The 22,187-nt window shown below is 41.9% G+C and overlaps 1 protein-coding gene across 1 annotated transcript in view; it reads left to right on the top strand.

The window, feature by feature from the left end:
• Window positions 1-22,187, top strand: part of bmp5 (bone morphogenetic protein 5) — an 87,025-nt gene that overhangs the window by 23,343 nt on the left and 41,495 nt on the right. Inside the window, exon 2 of the mRNA XM_003226063.4 lies at window positions 19,623-19,815. Within this exon, the coding sequence (XP_003226111.1) occupies window positions 19,623-19,815 (193 nt within the window). The remainder of the gene's footprint in view (window positions 1-19,622; window positions 19,816-22,187) is intronic.

The following is a 22,187-nucleotide window of genomic DNA, read 5'->3' as shown; positions in this document are numbered from 1 at the left end:
TCATTTGGGATAAGTGTGCCAAGTTTGGTCCAGTTCTGTAATTCTTGGCAGTTGCAGTGGTCTCGGTAAGTGAATGAAGGTAGTGCAAATCCCATCATCCATGGTCTGCCATTGCCCAATCTGCACCAGGATCTAAAGGGGATCATGGAGGTTATGTCTGCCAAGTCTGGTTCAGATCCGCCACTGGTGGGCATCGTGGTGATCTGTGGGAGTTGAAGCGGTTGAAAGTACTGCAAATCCCATCATCCGTGGTCCATCATCCCCCAAATGGCACCAGGACATAGAATGGGTGCTAGGGGTTATATGTGCCAAGTTTGGTCCAGATCCGTCATTCGTGGCGGTCGTAGTTGTCCGTGTAAGTGGCGGCCAATCAGAAAACTGGCACATACACAGAAACATACAAACATACCCGGATACAAACATTCACTTTTAATATATATATATATATATATATATATATATATATATATATATATATATAATCATATTTGCCTCTTTTTGGCTTTTGTTTTTCAAAATTGAAATTGTGACATTTCTCTAGATTAAAAAAAATTGAGCAGTGGTAGTTCAAAAAGGTGGGGTTACAGGGGTATGTTAAAATGGGACTGCAGAACCACAAACAGCTAAATTGGAGCAATTCTGTGATTGGAGAGAAATGAGATGTGGAAGATGCTCGACTTGTTCTGTATCCACTATCAACGATAGCAATATAGCAGTGGAATTGCATATTTGTGCAACAAAGTCTCTATAATCTAAAAGATGTAACACAAAAGAAAAGGGAGATGAAAAGGGAGATGAAAAGGGAAGAGAAGCAACAAGTAAAGTAAAATAGTCATTCTGATAATGAACAGCTGTGATTAAGGAAACCTTTTAGGTAGACAAGCCACATACAACTTTTAGCAGACAACCGTGTAGCTCTGCTTTCCATTCACTTGTATTGCTCAAGCAATAGTTGAGAGAGAAACCCAAAGGAACTAGTCTTCCAGCAGAGCTGGTGGAATAATCCTGCCTCCCATTTTCCTTTTTGCTGTAGCTTGATGGAAGGGCTGCTGCAGATTTCACAGTTTAGGCCAATTTTCAAACCTATTCACACCTTATTCATAACTCGCACTACTGTTCTCCCTGTTGAATGGAAGCCAAAGGCTGCGGTGAGGTAGTGCGTAAGTCAGAGCAGACTTTGCCTCTTGAAAAGTTCAAGGCAAAGGAGTTATGAGTATTATTGGAACCAGTATTTCGAAAAGAACCTGACACATTCAATAGTAGAGCAGATTTCTGAGCCTTCATTGTATCCAGCGGGGTTTCAAGCCAATTTAGTTTGGTGGTGGTGGTGGTGGTGGTGGTGGTGGGGGGGGGGGGGGTTGGGGTCAGTAATCTCCAGGCTGATGTGAGCTGACATGCTCACTTTCCGCTTTTTGAGGAACTTGTCCATTAAATGGTTCCTTTTCATTTCATGTTTGCTGATGAACAAAACTAAAGTCAAGTAAAAAAAGCTATAGGCGGTAACCAAAGCAGCAAAATGTGAGACTTGATTTTCTTCTTGTTTTTCAACCTTCGGAGGCAGAACCATTTATTTGACATAGGCAATTACAGACTCACCTTACCCTCTTATTAATCAGGAAACATATAGCAGAAAGTGGCTTCCTAACAGGACATGAACCAAATGTGGAAAATTTGACTTCCCAACTTGAAACAGGAACTTTACTGTGTTCTAGTCTATACTTGCATGATATTAATTTCTCAAAGTTTTCATTACTGAAAAGATAGTGTTAGCTCTATTCTTCTGGAGGGCTTTTTGGTTTGAGAGAGTGAGGGAAATTGGTGTTTTGTCCTGCATGCTCAATACATCTTTATAAATTTATGAAAAGTCGATGATCTTAAAGCGTTTGTTCAATTATATTTCAGATGTAACATGAATTCAGACCCCCCATCCAGTGAGTTCCACCTTAGAGCCTGACAAGTTCTAGTTTTTGGTCTGAGATACTGAGCTATTTAAGGTCAGCTAACACCTCCCAACAAAGGATTCCTCCAGGCAGGAAGCCTCCAGGCTTTGAATCTGCAAGGCCATTAAATGCTAATTAAGGTGATCAATTGCAATATTTGCACTTGTCTCAAACAGACAAGAGTTCTTTCTTGAACCTGGACAGATATATAAACCCCACTTGCCTATTTGCCAACAGACCTCACACCTCTGAGGATGCCTGCCATAGATGTGGATGAAACGCCAGGAGAGAATTCTTCTGGAACATGGCCATACAGCCCGGAAAACTCACAGCAACCCATTATGGGCAGTGTCTGAAAGAGAAAGGGAAAAACGCTTCCAGTCAGGAAAGATACTGTCTGGACAAATGTAATATTTGTTTTAATGAGCTGTAGACTGAGTCATACCAGTAATTCTGATCCTTTTAAAGAATTGGGCAAGCTTTTAGGTACAAGGATGCCTAAATACTTTATGCCAGTGGTTCCCAACCCATGGGTCCCTAGATGTTCTGGCCTTCATCTCCCAGAAATCCTAACAGTTGGTAAACTGGCTGGGATTTCTGGGAGTTGTAGGCCAAAACACCTGGGGACCCACAGGCTGAGAACCACTGGTTTATGCAATCATGCTGTATGGTAAGGCAGATTTGAAATGTTCATAATGATAAGGCTGTAATCTCCATCATCACCTTTAGAAAGAAGAAATGCTTGGCCCAACCACATTTCCTTTTTGGTGGTATCCAGATTCCATTCTACATCATAACTAATAGGCAATGTCAATTCAGTCATTCATTTTTCTTTTCAATTAAAAAAAAAACTTGACCTGTATGACTGGTAAAGATCAAACTTGCAGAAAGAAAGGTGAGGTGTCATTTTCCCACTCACAATATCAACAAGTGAAAAATGTCCAGAATTTAATAATTAGAGTGGCAGCTGTAATGGACCACTTGTTTTGACATGCAAAGCGGCTACATAGGTCTTGGAAAATATAAGGAAATTATAAATGGAATGAATAACACATGTTTTACAAATGAACTTTTCATCGAAACATTACTTTATGGGGTGATAGGATTTTCTTAATTGAAAGATGATGTTGTTTTTCTTTGGGGTAGGTTTTAAATGGTTTGTTTTTTAATTCTGAAAATTAAGTGAAAGATACTGACAGCAATGTTTATTGCAGGCAGGTCATAGAGGAAAAGAGGGGTTGAGGAAGAAAAAAAAGACTGGTTGTAGCCTATGGATAAATTTCCATCACAGTTTGAGAAAGAAAGCAGTCACAATTTGAGCACTATGAAAGCACTCCTATGCCCTCCAACATTTTTACAAATAACAATTGTGATATGTGTGGCCAGGCCCGTAGCCAGGATTTTGTTTCAGGAGGGGCTGGGATTTTGGTTCGGGGGGGGGGGGGGGGAGTCTGAGTCTGAGCTGGAGAGGGTCTACTCTAGCAAACCTTTTGTATTGTTATCCCCATACCCCCATGCACATGGGATATAATTGAGCATGGTGATCAGATCATGATATGAATAAATATAATAGTTTAAATAATAAATGTAAGGCCTTCTCGCGGACCACCCTGAGAATTTCGGGGGGGGGGGTGAAGTCCCTCAAGCCCCCCCCCCCCGGCTACATGCCTGTGTGTGGCCAAGCTGCATCACAGCATACTAAGGATGGCAAAGGTTATGGCAAAAGGAAAGGCTGCAGCAATTTGCTTTTGCCAGAGCCTACTTGGAAGGGCAAGAATTAAGCCTCTTTCTTTCCCTTCCTATATTTTGTTAATGAACTGCAAAGCCTGTTTGTACTGTGAACTCATTGTATTAACTGGAATTAGCTAAGGATAAAGGGAGGTGGTGGGAAGAGGACAAAAAAAATCTGGCCCCCACCTTTGAAGCAAACTTTTCCCTATATGTCTTCCAGGTCCATGAATCCTCCATTCCTATACCTTGGAGCAGTAGTTCTCAAACTATGCTCCGCAGAGCCCTTAGGGCACCATGAAGCATGGTCAGGGGCTCTATGGCTCCCCTGCTCCCCCATTCTTCGGAAGCATGTGACCTGTGGAGCCCTGCTGCAGCCGGCACAGATTACACGGCCTCTTCGCAGCCGCCACCAGCGTAACCTACGGGGTGAAACCACAGCTGGTGCGGTGTCCTCGCTGCTGCTTTGAATGTGCTTTGAATGCAATGCAGAAGCAGGTTGGACTGGAGTCTCCTGAGTTGCACTTATTATTATTATTATTATTATTATTATTATTATTATTATTATTATTATTATTATTGTTATTTTATTATGACACAGCAAACAAGATAGATATGCTGGATTTCGTATCACAAAATCACAAGTCGAACACTTCCCAAGTGTCTAGGACTGTGTGATGTATTTTCGGATGATGCGTGCAGATCCCAGTAGGGTGGCCTTTTGCAGTTGGCAGATCGTGATTTTGTCAATGTCTATTGTTTCCAAATGCCAGCTGAGATCCTTTGGCACGGCACCCAATGTGCCGATCACCACCGGGACCACCTGCACTGGTTTCTGCCAGAGTCTTTGAAGTTCAATCTTGAGGTCCTGATAGTGGCGGAGTTTTTCCTGTTGTTTTTCGTCAATGCGACTGTCACCTGGGATGGCGACATCAATGATCCAGACCTTTTTCTTTTCCACAACTGTGATGTCTGGTGTGTTGTGTTCCAGAACTTTGTCAGTCTGGATTTGGAAGTCCCACAGTATCTTTGCGTGCTCATTTTCCAATACTTTTGCAGGTCCCACCAGTTCTTTGCTGCTGGCAGGTGGTACTTGAGGCATAAGTTCCAATGAATCATTTGGGCCACATAGTTGTGCCTCTGTTTGTAGTCTGTGCGATTTTCTTACAGCAGCTGAGGATATGATCAATGGTTTCGTCGGTTTCCTTGCACAGTCTGCATTTTGGGTCATCAGCTGATTTTTTGATCTTGGCCTTAATTGCATTTGTTCTGATGGCTTGCTCCTGGGCTGCAAGGATCAGGCCTTCTGTCTCCTTCTTCAGGGTCCCATTCGTGAGCCAGAGCCAGGTCTTCTCCTTATCAGCTTTTCCTTCAATTTTGTCAAGGAACTTTCCATGCAATGTTTTGTTGTGCCAGCTGTCAGATCTAGTTTGTAGTGCGGTTTTCTTGTACTGATTTTTTGTCTGCTGTGCTTTGAGGAGTTTCTGATTTTTGACTTCAATCAAAGCAGGTTCTTCACTTTGCTTTACATATTCTGCCAGGGCATGTTCTTTTTTGACTGCTTGTTTGACTTGTAAGAATCCTCTGCCCCCTGATCTTCTAGGCAGATATAGCCAGCCAACATCACTGCGAGGGTGCAGTGAATGATGAATGGCCATGATTTTTCTTGTTTTTCTGTCCAAATTGTCCAGTTCCACCTGTGTCCAATTTATGATGCCAGCAGTATATCTTATGACAGGTATGGCCCAGGTGTTTATGGCCTTGATGGTGTTGCCTCCATTGAGCTTGCTTTTGAGAATTTTTCTGATCCTTTGTGTGTATTCTTTGCTGACCACAGTTTTCACGTGTTCATGCTTGATGTTGTCCAGCTGTAGTATGCCCAGATATTTATAGGCCTCTGGCTGGTGACACTTTATTGTTTGGCCATTAGGCATATTTATGCCCTCACTTTCAATGATTTTTCCTTTCTTCAATGCCACTGTCGAACATTTGTCCAAACCAAACTCCATGCTGATATCAGTGCTAAAAATTCGGACAGTGTTGGTCAGAGACTGGATTTCAGTTTCCATTTTCCCATACAGCTTCAGGTCATCCATGTACACCAGATGCGAAATGTTGTGAGATTTCTTAGATGTTTGATAGCCGAGGTTTGTTTTTTGTAAGATTGTTGACAGAGGGATCATGGCAATAATGAAAAGCAGAGGGGACAATGAATTATTATTATTATTTGATACACAACAAGATTAGTACACAGCAAACAAGATCACTATGCTGGCTGTTGTATTGGATCACATGTCGGACACTTCCCAAGTGTCTAGGACTATGTGATGTATCAGCGAATAATGCATGCAGATCTGAGTAGGGTTGCCTTTTGCAGCTGACAGATGGTAATTTTGTCAGCGCCGATTGTTTTTAAGTGCAGGCCAGGGACTTTAGGCACTGCATCCAGTGTGCCAATCACCACTGGGACCATCTTGATTGGTTTGTGGCAGAGTCTTTGCAGTTCGATCTTTAAATCCTCATATTGTGTCAGCTTTTCCAGTTGCTTCTCATCAATTCTGCTGTTGCCTACTTTGTTTTTTAACACAATCATGAGGTCAGGAGTATTGTGTTCCAAAACTCTGTCAATTTGAATTCGGAAGTCCCAGAGTAGTTTGACGTGTTCATTTTCTGTAACTTTTTCAGGCTTGTGATCCCACAGGCAGATGGTATTTGTGGCACAAGTTCCAATGTATCATCTGAGCATTGGTATTATGCCTCTGCTTGTAGCCCGTCTGTGCGATCTTCTTGCAGCAGTTGAGTATGTGATCCATCGTTTTGTCTGCTTCCTTGCAGAGTGTACACTTGGAATCTGTTGTCGGCTTTTCAATTTTGGCTTTGATGGCTTTCGTTCTAATGGCTTGTTCTTGGGCTGCAAGAATCAGGCCCTCAGTCTTCTTTTTCCATTTGTGAGCCACATCCATGTTTTTTCCTTGTCAATTTTGCTCTCAATTTTTTCCAGGAACTGTCCATGGAGAGCCTTCTTTTACCAGTGTTCTCGTCTGCTCTGCATTGTATTTTCACAGTATTCACTCTTTATCTTTTGCACTTTAAGCTATTTTTTACTATTGACTTCCATCAGTGTTGGTTCTTGGCTATTATTTATTTATTTATTTATTTATTTATTTATTACATGCATTTATACCCCGCCCTTCTCCCCAAGGGGACTCAGAGCGGCTTACATTCTGCCACGAGGGCCAGCAACAAATATACTATAAAAACAAAACAATTAAAACATGATAAAAACATGATAAAAAGTATACAAAAATTAAAACGCTGCAAAGCAGCGATATTGCACCATCCTCAGTCATTCACTACTGCTACAATTACAGATTTGCGACCCGATTACAACAGCCAATGAGCTTATTCGCTGAATGCCTGGGCGCAGAGCCAAATTTTTAGTTTTCTTCTAAATCCCAGGAGGGATGGGGTTTGCTGGATATCGCTGGGGAGGGAGTTCCACAGCCGAGGAGCCACCACCGAGAAGGCCCTGTCCCTCGTCCCCACCAGCCGCGCCTGCGAGGCAGGTGGGATCGAGAGCAGGGCCTCCCCGGAGGATCTTAAGGTTCTAACGGGCTCATAGGAGGAGATACGTTCGGATAGATAGGCAGGAACAGAACCGTTTAGGGCTTTGTAGGTCAAAACCAGCACTTTGAATTGGGCTCGGTAGCATATCGGCAGCCAGTGGAGCTGGCTTAGCAGGGGGGTTGTACGCTCCCTGTAAGCCGCTCCCGTTATTAACCTGGCTGCCGCCCGCTACACCAGCTGGAGCTTCCGGGCCGTCTTCAAAGGCAGCCCCACGTAGAGTGCGTTGCATTATTATTATTATTATTATTATTATTATTATTATTATTATTATTATTATTATTTCAAAGGCTGGATGGTCATCTGTTGGAGATTTTTTGATTTGTGCTTTTACTGCATGGCAGAAATAATTGGACTGGGTGGTTCCTGGGATGCTGCTATTATTTATTTATTTATTTCATAGGCTGGATGGTCATCTGTTGGGGGTGATTTGACTGTGCATTTCCTGCATGGCAGAAGGGCATTGGACTGGATGGCCCCTGGGGCCTTCCATTGAAATACTGTTAAGTTATGCTGGTTAAAATTGTTCCTCATTTTAAGTATTGTATTGTCCCTTCCTTCCTTCCTTCCTTCCTTCCTTCCTTCCTTCCTTCCTTCCTTCCTTCCTTCCTTCCTTCCTTCCTTCCTTGCACTACAAACAAGATGTGTGCAGTGTGCATAGGAATTTGTTTATGTTTTTTTGAATTAATGCGACCCGTGTCCAAATTTATTGGGGTTTCATGAGAAACTTCTGTTCAAATAAGGGCTCCATGGCTTTAAAAGTTTGATAATCCCTGCCTTGGAGAATAGGCTGACCAACAGTAAAAACTCTTTCCTCTTCTTAAGGGCCCTTCCACACAGCCCTGTATTCCAGAATATCAAGGCAGAAAATCCCACAATATCTCCTTTGAACTGGGTTATCTGAGTCCACACTGCCATATATCCCAATTCAAAGCAGATAATGTGGGATTTTATTCAGCTGTGAGGAAGGGGCCATAGTAACTTAAATCTTCAGCAGAGCATTTAGAAATACAATTTAGACAACCACAGACAAGGGGCAAAGGAATAAAACAACCACACTGTCCATAATCAGAGTCCGTGAGCCATTCCAATTATAGTCACATTAATTCATAGCTGTCTATTGCATTGTAGCTAATCTCCAAATGTCTGGTTCCCATCAGATTTGACTTGGGCTCGTTTTACATCACACAATTACAGCAGTATGATTTCACTTTAATTGCCATGGCTGCTGCATACTATGGAATACTGGCGTTTGTAGTTTGGCAAGGCAGTAGAGGAGCTCTCTATTATCAGATTCTAAATACTGCTTCCTAGACTGGATGGAAATCATAGCACTATAATTGCAAGGTTTGAAAGGGCTCCGGTTATTAATAAACAAGAAAACCAGGTTAAATGGAGGGGTCTGCAAGTTCAATGGCTCATTTCGTCTACTCACCACTAATCTAAAATGTGTTAAGAAAGACCACTAAGTGACTGGAGGTTTAGGTCCTAACACAAATGTAAAAACCTATCTAATCTAAAAAAGGACAAGCTTCAGTGGTATTGTTTTTAAAATAGCTTGATGTTCAAGAAAATCTCTTTCTAGTACAATATGTTTCTGGAAAGTGAACAGTTACAGCTTGTAATATCCCTTTTAAGAAAGATTACATAAGATTTTAGATTGCAATAAAAACCAGTGGCTTATGGCATTTTTAAAAACTTTATTTGACTTATAACCTGTTATAGCCTCACTGTACTCTCCAAGACTCACTTTAAAATACTCATTCATCCCAATTCTATGCATGCTGACTTGGAAGACATTCTGGAATAAGGGCTTACATGTTTCAGTAGAAATGCTTGGATTTTTTGAAAATGAAAGAACACAGTCTATATTCATGCATGCAGCTTGAAATAAAACAACATGGAATGAAGGTTGCCTCTTTGTCCTTGCTTGCGGTGAAAATTAATTACTGTGAAGCAAGGAGGATCTATGCATTGAGGATCTCTACGTAAACCTGCATTAGGACTTTTCAAATATATAGCGAGAACCTATATGCATAGAACAGTCTGTCCTCTACAAAACAATTTCTTTCCATCTAATTGGACCATAAATGAATGCATCAAAGGTAGCTCCAGAGGCTTCCCTCCTGCTTTTCTCCCAGGAGTCATCTGTATATTCTATGCATGACAGGTCTTTGGAAGGCTTCCTCCTATCAGGGAGCTGACTAGTGTCTCCAAATGTTAACTCTACCCAGCTGATCTCCCCGACCGGGGGGGGGGGGGATTGGAGCTGGAGGAAGCCCATTGAGGTCCTGTGGGGGAGGAGGAAGGGTAGTCACACTTATCCCAGGGAGAAACACAACAAAGTCATTGCGACCCTGGCGAAGGATAGATGTAGCCTTCATGACAGATTCCCTGGGCTGAAGTTCCTGCTGCTTAATGCCAGATCCGTAAATGGCAAAACATCCATCATCCATGATCTGATTGGGGATGAAGGGGCAGATCTGGCCTGCATCACCGAGACCTGGCTGGACGAGCTGGGGGGGGGGGGGGACCTCTCCCAGCTGTGTCCTCCAGGTTTTGGGATGCGTCAGCAGGCCAGGGCAGGGAGGAGGGGTTGCGGTGGTCTTTCGGCAGTCCATCTCCCTGGTCAGGTGCGCTGTTCCACAATTTTCTGGATTTGTATGTCTCCACTTGAGGCTGGGTACCCGGGACAGCTTGGGGATTCTGCTGGTGTACCGTCCACCCCGCGACACAGCAGTCTCCCTGTCAGAGTTAGCAAAGGTGATCTTGAGCATGGTGCTGGCCTCCCAGCGCTTGGTAGTGCTGGGGAATTTTAACATCCACACGGAGGCGACCCAAATAGATGCTGCTCAAGATTTCATGGTTGCCATGATGGCCATGGGGCTGTCCCAAATAATATCGGGGCCCACGCATTAGGTGGGGCACACACTCGATCTAGTCTTTGTGCCGGACAGTGGATTGGTTGGAGTGGAAGTCCAAAACATTCTTCCATTGTTATGGTCCGACCATCATCTGATCAGTCTAAGACTAACCGCAACTTCCAACCTCCGCAGGGGTGGTGGACCGATTAAGATGGTCCACCCCAGGAGACTAATGGATCCGGATGGTTTCCTGAGGTCTCTTGGGGATCTTCCTGTCATTGAGGCTGACGTTCCTGTTGACGTCCTGGTGGATCGCTATAATGGTGAGATGCTCAGGGCGTTAGACACGATCCCCCGAGCATCCTCTCTCATTGCGTAGAGTTACTTCAGCTCATTGGTTCACTGAGGAGCTGGCTGTGATGAAATGCAAGAGAAGAGGACTAGAGTGCTGCTGGAGGAAAACTCATAGCATCTCAGACCGAACATGGCTAGAGCCGCAATTAAGGCCTACTCCGCGGCTTTGCGGGCAGCCAGGAAAACCTTCACAACTGCCCGCATAGTGTCTGCAACTAACAGATCATCTGAGTTGTTCTGGGTTGTCGGGGAGCTCCTTCACCCCCCTGAAGTGGGGAAGTTCTCTGAGAACTCAGCAACTCGGTGCAGCGAGTTCACGTACCATTTTGCAGATGAAGTCGCTCGGATACATTCAGATTTGGATTCCAGTTTAATGCAATGCCAGGGAAGGTAACTGAGGCATCTGTCAGATTTTGTGGGATTTGTTCCAGCTTGTTCGCCCTGAAGACATGGAAGGGATCCTTGGGGCTGTGAGGGTGACCACTTGTGCTCTAGATCCTTGCCCTTCCTGGCTGGTCAAACTGGCCAGTGGCGAGTTGGTTGATTGGTTTGTGGCTATCATAAACACCACGTTGGCCCAAGGGATATTCCCAATAAGCCTTAAAATGGCTATAGTAAAACCAATACTGAAAAGGACCTCCCTTGATTCGTCAGATCTGAGTAACTACAGACCAATTTCTAACCTTCTGTTTTTGAGCAAGGTGCTAGAGCGGGTGGTTGCCTCTCAACTCCAGGGATTCCTAGAGGACACCAACTTCCTTGACCAGTCACAGTCTGGTTTCAGGCCTGGGCACAGTACCGAGACTGCTTTGGTCGCCTTGGTGGATGACCTCCGCAGGGAACTGGACAGGGGGAATGTGACCCTGCTGGTTCTCTTGGACATCTCAGCGGCTTTCGATACCATCGACCATTATAGCCTTCTGGGATGGCTCTCTGGGATGGGCCTTGGGGGTACTGCTTTGCAATGGCTCAAGTCCTTCCTGGAGGGCCATTCCCAGATGGTGAAGCTGGGGGACACCTGCTCGGACCCCTGGCCATTGTCCTGTGGGGTCCCTCAAGGTTCTATTCTGTCCCCCATGCTTTTCAATATCTACATGAAACCGCTGGGAGAGGTCATCTGGAGTTTTGGAGTGCCATCTCTACGCAGATGACACTCAACTCTACTACTCCTTTCCACCGAATTCCAAGGAAGCCCCTCGAGTTCTGGACCAGTGCCTGGCCTCTGTGCTGGGCTGGATGAGGACGAACAAGCTGAAGCTCAATCCTGACAAGACAGTGGTCCTCCAGGTCAGTCGCTCAACCAATTGGGGCATAGGGTGGCAACCTGTACTCGACGGGGTCCCACTCCCCCTGAAGGCACAGGTCCACAGCTTGGAGGTCTCCTGGACTCGTCACTGACGCTTGATGCCCAGGTGACGGCGGTGGCTGGGAGGGCCTTTGTACAACTAAAACTTGTGCGCCAGCTGCAACCGTACCTCGTGAAGTCTGACTTGGCAATGGTGGTCCATGCCTTAGTTACGTCCAGGATGGATTATTGCAATGCACTCTACGTGGAGCTGTCCTTGAAGATGGCCTGGAAACTACAACTATTCCAATGATCGGCAGCCAGACTGCTAACCGGAGCAACAGGGGGGCGGTCAACCCCCCTGTTCAAGGAGCTCCATTGGCTGCCATTCACTTTCTGGTCCCAATTCAAGGTGCAGGTAATCACCTACAAATCCCTCAACGGCTCAGGACCCGTCTACCATCGCGACCGCCTTTCCCCCTATGAGCCTGCTCAATCTCTTAGATCCTCAGGGGAGGCCCTCCTCTCGTTCCCCTCACTATCACAGGCTCAGCTTGCTAGAACGAGGGAGAGGGCCTTCTCTGTAGTGGCCCCCAGCTTTGGAATTCTCTCCCGAGGGAGATTAGATTGACTCCAACCCTGTCTGCCTTCATTAAACAGCTGAAGACATGGCTCTTTCAGTGTGCGTTTGAATAAGCACTTTCAGTGCACTTTATTCCTTTCCTTTCTACCCTATCCCACATTACCCAGTTGTCTGACACTTGACCAGGCACTTTATCAAAAGCCTTGAAAAAGTGTATTTTCATATGCTTGAACCTTTTTAACTATAGTGGTTGATGTTTTGTACTATCACCTCATTTGTCTTGGTTATTATGTGTTTTATTGTATGCTATGTTTTATTTGCTTATTTTATTTGATTGTTGTATTATTGTTTTTTAACTCTAGATATCCGTTGTAACTGTTATATTTTGTTTCTGTTTTGGGCATAGCCCCATGTTAGCTGCCCCGAGTCCCTTCAGGGAGATGGTGGCGGGATATAAAAATAAATAAATAAATAAATAATAATAATAATAATAATAATAATAAACTGGGATAAAATATCCCAGCTGCTCCCCCCTGTGGCCAGAATCGAACATCCCCTCAGAAGAAGGTTAACTTGCCTCTGCATGTGTCTCTCAGTCTCTGTTTGATGTGTTTATGGGCACTGAATGTTTGCCCTATGTGTGTTATAATGTGATCCGTCCTGAGTCCCCTTCGGGGTGAGAAGGGCGGAATATAAATACTTTAAATAAATAAAAATAAATAAAATATCCCAGTTTCCCCCAGGATTTAGGCCTGTCTGGAAGGGCCCTGGCTTGCATGAAGAACCTCTATGCATAAAAGACTCTCCTCTTCAGAACAGTTTCTTTCCATTTAATCAAAGCAAAAACAAAAGGACGAGGGCGAACTCACTTGTGTGTTGTTTTAACCCTCTTTGCATGCCTACAGCACTGGGAATTTCCATAATTCTAACTTACATGGTAACCTGTATGCATAGAAGATGCTCTCATCTTCAGAACAGTTTCTTTTGACCTAATCAAAACAACCATGAAGTTCACTTGGGTGTTCTTTTAATAACTTTGTATGACTACAGCACTGGAAATTTCCAGGATTTTAATTTACATGGCGAACATCTCTCTATATATAACAGAGTCTCCAGAATGGTTTTCTGCCATCTAACTGAAGCAATTACAATGACCAAAGCTAGCTCACCTATGTGTTGCTTTAACCCCTTTGTAAGCCTACACTATCTCTGCATTCCTCATTTTGTTAATCTATAAACATTCCTTGACTGCTACTTGCACAGTGCAGAGTGAGCAACCCACCCTCCCACGCATTGGGTCTCCAGGAGCCCAAAGAACCGGGATGGAGATTATCCCGGGACTGCCTAGCACCTGGAATGATTTAGACCTTAGCTCAAGGTCTGGATCTTTCCAGGTGTTTTATTAATCAGGAGCAAGTTTTCTCCAGATTAATTTTCCCAGATTAACCCAGTTTTCTCCAGATTAATTCACTTTTACCAGAGGCGTAATTCTGATGCTTCAGGTAAAAATGAGACAGATTCCATATTTCGGGCCTGTCTGGAAGGGTCTATAGCAGTGGTTCTCAACCAAGGGTCCCCAGATGTTTTTGGCCTAAAACTCTCAGAAATCCCTGCCAGATTACCAGCTGTTAGGTTGAGAACCACTGGTCTATAGTCTAGAGATCTTCTGTGGCTGATAACATCTTTTTTTTTCCCGTTTGGTCTGAACATCTAAGAAGCCATGTAAGGATGCTGAATTCTAAATTCAAAACCTATCCAACACTCTGACCAATTTTCTTCAAGTTCTGACCTGAAGGTGACTCTGTAGTGCAATTTGAAACCACTTCAACCACCATGACTCAGTGCTAAAGAATCTTGGGATTGTTTTTTTTTTACATATTCTTTAGCCATCTCACCCAAAGACTGCTGGTGCCTCACCAAACTACAAATCCCACAATTCCATAGCATTCAGCCATTGTAGTTAAAGTAGTGTCAAAGGCATTAATTTTATAGTCTAGATGCATCCGTTTGCCAAGGAGTAGCCAGTGCCCAGACTGTTGTTGTGCTTCTAATCTCTGTCTGGAATTTAAAAAAGTGTGAGTTAAAAAAACCTGGATCACCATGCTCTTTAGAAATGTTTGGCCAGTGAGAAATCACACCTTTATGGTTTATCCTTGCTGTGGTGTTTTGGCACTCGCTAAATAATGTGGCACTGCATTTCTGAAACTTAGATTATTGTGAAAGCACAGTCACACATATTTAGCCAATTCAGGTTTCAGCCAAATGGTCTCCCTGGCAGAGGATGGGGCATGTAAGTAGAACCTCTCTCAGGAAACTGACCCTTCTAGACTTTGGCTGACCCAATGCTGCAACCTCCTGCAGCTGGAGATAATGTTGTGGTATTGTGGCATCCACACAGCCCAAAGTTTATGGCTAGGATTATGCAATTCATTCCAAAGGGACTAATATGTGGAAAAAAATTCCTTGGACAGGGACTATGTTGGATGGCCTCTTGCTCCTTTCTTTTCAAGTCTTTCTAGTACAATGCAATCATTGTCAAGCAATCATAGTTCATTTGTTATCTGAACTGTTTTATACAAGAAAAAGTCTTTCATTTTTATCACACTGCTATTTTTAAGTGCTGTTTGGAAGTTCATTCCCTCTTGTGAATCACTGATGAAGAAGAACCAAAGAGGTCACATGAGAGTAAATTGTGATGCTTGGCTGGCTGAAGGTGGGAGATAAAGAAAGGATATATGCATGATAGTAACTGTTTGATGTCTCCCTCCGTTCCCAGGAACACAATAGCTAATTCCTGAGGCCTCTGCCCTTTGAGTGTGTAGGAACTAGAGTCTTTGAATTTATCTGTGACTTATCTGTCGCCAACCACATTTGATATTTCCAACCTCTGCTTTCAATTATCAGTCATCAGAAAGAGCACTGAGTAATTTCCAGCAGAAACACTTGGACCCTTTGACCTGTGCTTGTCAGATAACCAAAAGTATTTACTGAAGATAAACTATCATTTCATTGGTTTCAAGATGTAAACATGTGTACTTTGTTCTGTGTCAGTTTACAGTAATCTCCATCACTTAGAGGTGCTTGGTATCAGCTGGGTTGCATTCCTTCTTGTGTTGAGAGCAAAGAAATGAGTACAAGTTACTCCCATCTTGGCCACTCATGACTCGTAATATCTAAGATTTATATATACAACAGATCCATATACCCATCTTAACAGGCAGTAGTGACATTTGTAAAGTGTTGGAGCTATTGTAAGTATGAAATAAAACACAGTCCCATGCTCAGGATTAAAAAAAAAGAAATTAAATTGTAACAGCTGGATTATTGCTGAGATTTTAGTATATAATGGGGGGAAAGTTTTTTAGCAACCTGAGCATGAGACTTTGTTATTGATCAGAGCAAATGGGTGCAGCAACCTGGTCCAGAAACTTGGATGATAAATGTCTATGTTTTATCTGATTTCTTACAATGTTTTATATGCATACATTTGACTGTTATGTAACTTTGTATTGTGTTTTTAACATGTTGGAAGCCACTTTGAGTCCCCTTTGTGGGAGGAAAGCGGCATATAAATGAAGATGCATTATTATTATTATTGAAAATGTATTGTTTCAAATGGTATAAGTAAAGGTAAAGGTTTCCCCTGACGTTAAGTCCAGTCATGTCTGACTCTGGGGGTTGGTGCTCATCTCCATTTCTAAGCCGAAGAGCCGGCGTTGTCTGTAGACACCTCCAAGGTCATGTGGCCGGCATGACTGCATGGAGCGCCGTTACCTTCCCGCCTGAGCGGTACCTATTGATTACTCACATTGGCATGTTTTCGAACTGCTAGGTTGGCAGAAACTGGAGCAACAGCGGGTGCTCACTCTGCTCCCGGGATTTGAACCTGGGACCTTTCGGTTTGCAAGTTCAGCAGCTCAGTGCTTTAACACACTTCGCCATTGGGGCTCCCTTTTCAAATGGTATATAAATAATATTAACCTATTCCCTTTCCTTCCAAAAACGGAGCTGCAAGTCTTGCCAAAAAGACCTGTGTTGGGGTTGCCTTAGGATCATCAAAAGTTAGAAACAACTTGATGGTACACAATTGACTGCTCATGACAGTATTTAAAAAGACATCAGTTGCCATTATCCTTTAATGCAGAGTTTCTCAAACTGTGCTCTTCCAGATATTTTTGACACAATTCCTAAAAGCTGGTAAGTCGGCTAGGATTTCTGGGAGCTGAAGTCCAAAACACCTGAAGGAACACAGTTTGAGAAGCGCTGCTTTAATGTATTCAAGTGACTCATTCTATGGCTCATTATGTTTTGGGGAGAAGCTTAAAATTAGTTAGAGAAAGCCATAAAGGTGGGGAAATGCTTGTCAGAATTTTTCTTAAATGTCCTAAAATATTGCCAACTATGTCTTAAATGTAGAGTATCTTTAAAAGTAGAAAGTATTACTCTTTATACCAATTGCTTACTACTCCTCACTTATTACTTCCAAGCTGTGGTTTCAGCTGGAATTAAAACTCACAGCAGCTGGATTAGAGATGACTGCACTCATTTGCCTATGATTCCTAGTTTCCTACTGTAGTATATTTATTTCAAAATAAATCTTAATCCCAGGATGGAATCAGGAAAGTTCCAGTATTTGGTAAAATTAATGTTTTGGACTGCAGCTCCAAGAATCCTCCAGCAAGTATGAGCATTTTTCCTAGTTCCAGTGCTTACACACCTATTTGGCTGTGTGAGAGAGAAGTAGCCGAAAGAGTAATTTTTCCATGTGCTGGAACATTCCTCTTTAACAACACATATTCTCAAATATGTTGGGGATTCTGCTGCAATAATTATAGTTACTGTAACTATTCGATTACATAAATATTGAATGGCCAAAAAAAGCAGTTCGGCTCCAAGTGTACTCATTAAAAATATTGGCTGGAATTCTGTATCAGCTACTTAGTTAAGTATAAAGTAATTATAAGTCAATTTAACTACAGTTTACTGTACAGTTTACTAAGTGACTTCTTCTTACTTGACTCCCTACCACAAACTTACAGGAACACCATTTACATTATTGCCATGACCATAACTTCTTCTCCAATCTACTTTACCCAACATTAGCTGCAGAGGGAGAGAGAAGTCAATTCTGCAGACAATTGGGACATAATTGAATGACATTTGCACCAGGTTTGAGATGGCTGAGTATATTTGAGTATCTTAACTAAGTAGGTAATACAGAATTCTGGCCATTGTACATAAATCTCTATTGCATAGCCATCTGAACATATATTTGAAAAATAAATGAGCAAACTGTTTCAATGTTAACATGTGAATGCTTTAATTTAAATAATACATTGTTGTGTTTAGTGAAGGTACCCTTAACTGTAAAGAGAACATTTTAAAATTTTATATATGTTATGCTCCTTCCAGTCCTGCCTCACTCATTTTCATTTATTCTCCTCCCATCAGACATTTAGTGCTTCCCACTATTTTCCTTATCACACATAGGCAATAAGTTTCTGCCCCAGCTTTTGTTCTTAAAGTATCTGCCAGAATCCTTTTTCATGGGATGCAATAGTTCTGCATCTAAATCCATTGGATCCTTGAGACAGGGATGTTTTTTAAACTATTGCTTTCATGGGATCCAATTATTTTGCATCTAAACACATTGGACTCTTGAGACAGGGATGCTGTTTTAAAACATTGCTTTCAATGAGATCCAACAGTTCTGCATCTAAACCCATTGGACCTTGAGACAGAGATGCTGTTTTAAATCATTGCTTTCCATGGGATGCAATATTTCTGCATCAAAATCAATTGGACCCTTGAGGCATGGATGCTGTCTTAAACCACTTCTTTTTCCATATGAAGGAGTAATCATGCATTTCTATAAATAGGGATGACAGCTCTCTGCTAAGTACAATAGTATAATTGGAACAAACCAGCAGAGGAAAATTGCCCGTCCACTGTTCTACAATGCCTCTACTATGCTAAACCTGTCATTATTAAATAAAAAAAAATTGTGAAGGAAAATCTGTAAAGAGGGATGACAGCTCGCTGCTAAGACTGTGCATAGGACCACCCCTTTCCATCATGGCAAACTCCAAAACAGAACGGGGACTCTCACGGACACCATCATGTGTTATTTTGAGCCAAAATAAAGGGTCCTTAGCACTATTTTGGCTAAATTCACAATTTCTCCCCGTAATTATGGATCTGCCCAATTTCACAATCTTTGACTGGAGGGTGGGTGGGTGGGGGGTGACGAATGGAAGTCGTCTGATGACAGCTGTGACTCCCAGTAAATTTACAGTGGCTGCCCGTAAAATGGGGGGGGACTGTAAGTGTGATGAGGTTTTAAAGTAATTGCTGTGTTCTATGCTGTTTTATTTATATTTATATTGTTTTAATTGTGGATTGTGTTTTAACCTATGTTATCGCTGGGCTTGGCCCCATGTGAGCCACCCCGAGTCCCTTTGGGGAGATGGTGGCAGGATATAAGAATAAAGTAGTAGTAGTAGTAGTAGTAGTTGTTATGAGGTGGATTGATTAGGGTTTATCTTGTTTCTTTCAATTGGCTGTCCAACTGACAGAACCGTCCTTGTGTCAAAGGGTGCATCTACACTGTTGAATTAATATAGTTTGACACCACTTTTTCTGTTATGGCACAGTGCTATGGAATCATGGGAGTTGTCATTTTATAAGGTCTCTAATCTTTCCTGCCAAAAAATGCTGGTGCCATATCAAACTACAACTTCCGGGATTCTATATCACTGAGCCATGGCTGTTAAAGTGTCTTCAAACTGCATTAATTCTACAATGCAAGATGCATATTTAGTGTGAGCATCCAAAGCTTGGGACTAAGTAGCTCATTGCATATCCATCTTTTTAACTAAAGAAAACCAATTTAATTACTTTCAAGGATTAAGAAAACAGTTTTTTTCTTTTAAAAACCCTCAATTTATGGCATCTAACTGTTGTGGGGTCTGCGGTAAGAATAAGAAATTAATTTTAACAGTGACTTTACAAGCATTGAAAGACATCACAGTACTTAGCCTAAGATCATGAAAGTTATTGATATGCTCTTTAGCCACAACTTTCAGAGGAGTTAAGCCTTCGTTGTTAAATGTACAGACAAACTCATCCAGTGTTGAGATCAAATGCACAGCAAGAAATCTTGCTTTCTCTTTAAAGGGACATTGAATGCCAAATCAACCATGGTGGTATAATTCTACCCCTTCATTTTTATCTTGTTTTCACAGTTGAAAAAGACAAAGATTTTTCCCACCAACGGCGACATTACAAAGAATTCCGTTTCGACTTGACTCAAATCCCTCACGGAGAGGCAGTGACGGCAGCTGAATTCCGGATCTACAAGGATCGAAGTTACAGTCGATTTGAGAACGAAACCATTAAAATTAGCATTTACCAGATCATCAAGGAGTACCCAAACAGGTGTTTTTTCTTCTTCTAATAATATTTAAAATCATTTCTTCATTTTCAAAGGTAAAAGGATCTGATCTTTTCCTGAGGGACACACTTTAAATGAGAATACATGATGGTTAAAAAATAATTCTATACAGCAGAAGATAATTCATTACAAATAATTCTACACAAACAGAAGCCATGTAGTTATATTAACAATTAAGAACTGAAACAAAGGTTCGAATTTGATTTGCAAAACACATTTATGAATAAACTGAACCAAGAAGCCATGGTTTACCTCTATAGCTGGAATGCATAGAATGGTTTGGAGTCTAAGATCCCATTTACACTGCCATACAATGCAGTATCAATGGCAGTGAAGATGGTATTTTTGTGATATAATAACTAAATAATAAAACTTTATTTATATCCCGGCCCCTCTCTCCAAAGGGACTCGAGGTGGCTCACAATAGAAAAAAAATACAGCATTCATAATAATACTCGATCAACCAAGACAAACAACATTCATCAATGGATGAATTAGCAAATCATGATACATAAACAAAATAAAACAGTAATAAACATATTAATTAAAAAACAAAAACAACAGAATAAATATAAATTGGATGATGATTAAAACATGTTATATATAACATACCTCATAGTTTGCCTTTATGTCTAAACTCAACTCATTTTGGTGAAAATGTACTGGATTTGAGAAATGCTTCCACGATAAAGATTAACTTTTCCAAACAAATTTTGGTTACTTAAAAAAGACTAGTGAATAAAGGTATGGAGATTTGATTTTTTGCAACACCCCATAGACCAGTGGTTCTAAACCTGTGGGTCCCCAGGTGTTTTGTCCTACAACTCCAGAAATCCCAGCCAGTGTACCAGCTGTTAGGATTTCTGGGAGTTGAAGGCCAAAACACCTGGGAACCCACAGGTTGAGAACCACTGCCATAGACAGAGCAACCAATCTTCCTCCCTCCCTCCCTTGTAAGGATGAAATGGGGCACCATTTGTTATAATTTTTAAAAGGATAAAACAAGGATAAAACATTGATCTTGAGAAATGAGTTATGCAGATACGAAAGCTTTCAGGTACAGTCTTGGAACATTAAGAGCGCAATTAACGGTAATGCAAGAGAAATAGAGATTCAGCACACAGTCACAGACAAGTGGTATCCAAGAGCATTTTGTGAAGGCTACAACTGCCAGAATCCAAAACTAGTATGTCAACTCACTGGAGCAGGATTGTAGCCGTTGTTGTCCAAAAAAGAGTAATATTTCCAGGTTCAAATCCTAATTCAAACATATTTTAACTGATTCAGTAAATAAACACAATAATCGTTAATTCAATCAACCATTATGGTTTTCCACCAAGAGTCCATGCTATACTTAAATTTTAGCTGGTATGACAGAAGTGCTGATGATTGAAAGAAAATTTGGTTTTGCCTGTGAATTTTCCTTTCAGACCCTTGAACTAGACAGATAACCACTTCACTCATATTTTCTCGATCATGACAGTGTTCTCATGTTAGAATATAACAATCTTTGTGTTCATTGGTTATTCTATGTGTCTCACATTCAAGCCTTCACAGAAGCGAAACATAAATCAGCTGGTGCCTGTAGTCTACTCTGTCTCCTTGCCAACTGGCAGTGAATCTACACTGTAAAATTAATACTATTTGACACTACCTTTACTGTCATGGCCCAATGCTATGGAATCATAGAAGTTGTAGTCATAGGGCCCTTCCAGACAGGTCCCATATCCCAAGATTTGATCCCAGGTTTTCTGTTTATCCCAGATTATCTAGTAAGCAGACTCATATAATCTAGTTTAAAGTAGAAAACCTGGGATCAGATCCTGGGATATAAGACTTGTCTGAAAGGGCCCTTAGAAGGTCTTTAGCCTTCTCTGCCAAATAGTGCTGGCGCCTTATTAAACTATGTTTTCAATAATTCTGTATGACCTTGTTGACACTATGCCATTGAGCCATGGCAATTAGAGTGATGTCAAGCTGCATTAATTCTACAGTAGAGATGCACCCTGTGATGCGAAGTAAAATGATATATATGGGAACATGATTAGTGATAAATCAAATTAAGATGAGAGAGACTGACCTTTGTTCCACATGCTGGTGCCTCATCTAGACCATCATATGATGCAGTTAGATTGCATTATATGAGTCACCTTATAGTGCAAACTGTGTTAGATGGCAGTGTAGATGGGGCCTTGGATAGTTGTCTGTTATTTTTACCTGCAGCCATTGTTGTTGTTTGCCTTCAAGTTGTTTCCAAGTTATGACAAGCTTATCAAAGTGTTTTCTTGGCAAGATTTGTTCAGAGGGAGGTTGCTTTTGACTTCCTCTGAAGCTGAGGTAGTATGGCTTGCCCAAG

This window comes from Anolis carolinensis, chromosome 1 (assembly GCF_035594765.1).
Source record: "Anolis carolinensis isolate JA03-04 chromosome 1, rAnoCar3.1.pri, whole genome shotgun sequence".
NCBI classification, from domain to species: Eukaryota; Metazoa; Chordata; class Lepidosauria; order Squamata; family Dactyloidae; genus Anolis; species Anolis carolinensis.
The sequence above is the reverse complement of the archived record's forward strand: the minus strand, read 5'-3'. Positions and strand labels throughout refer to the sequence as shown.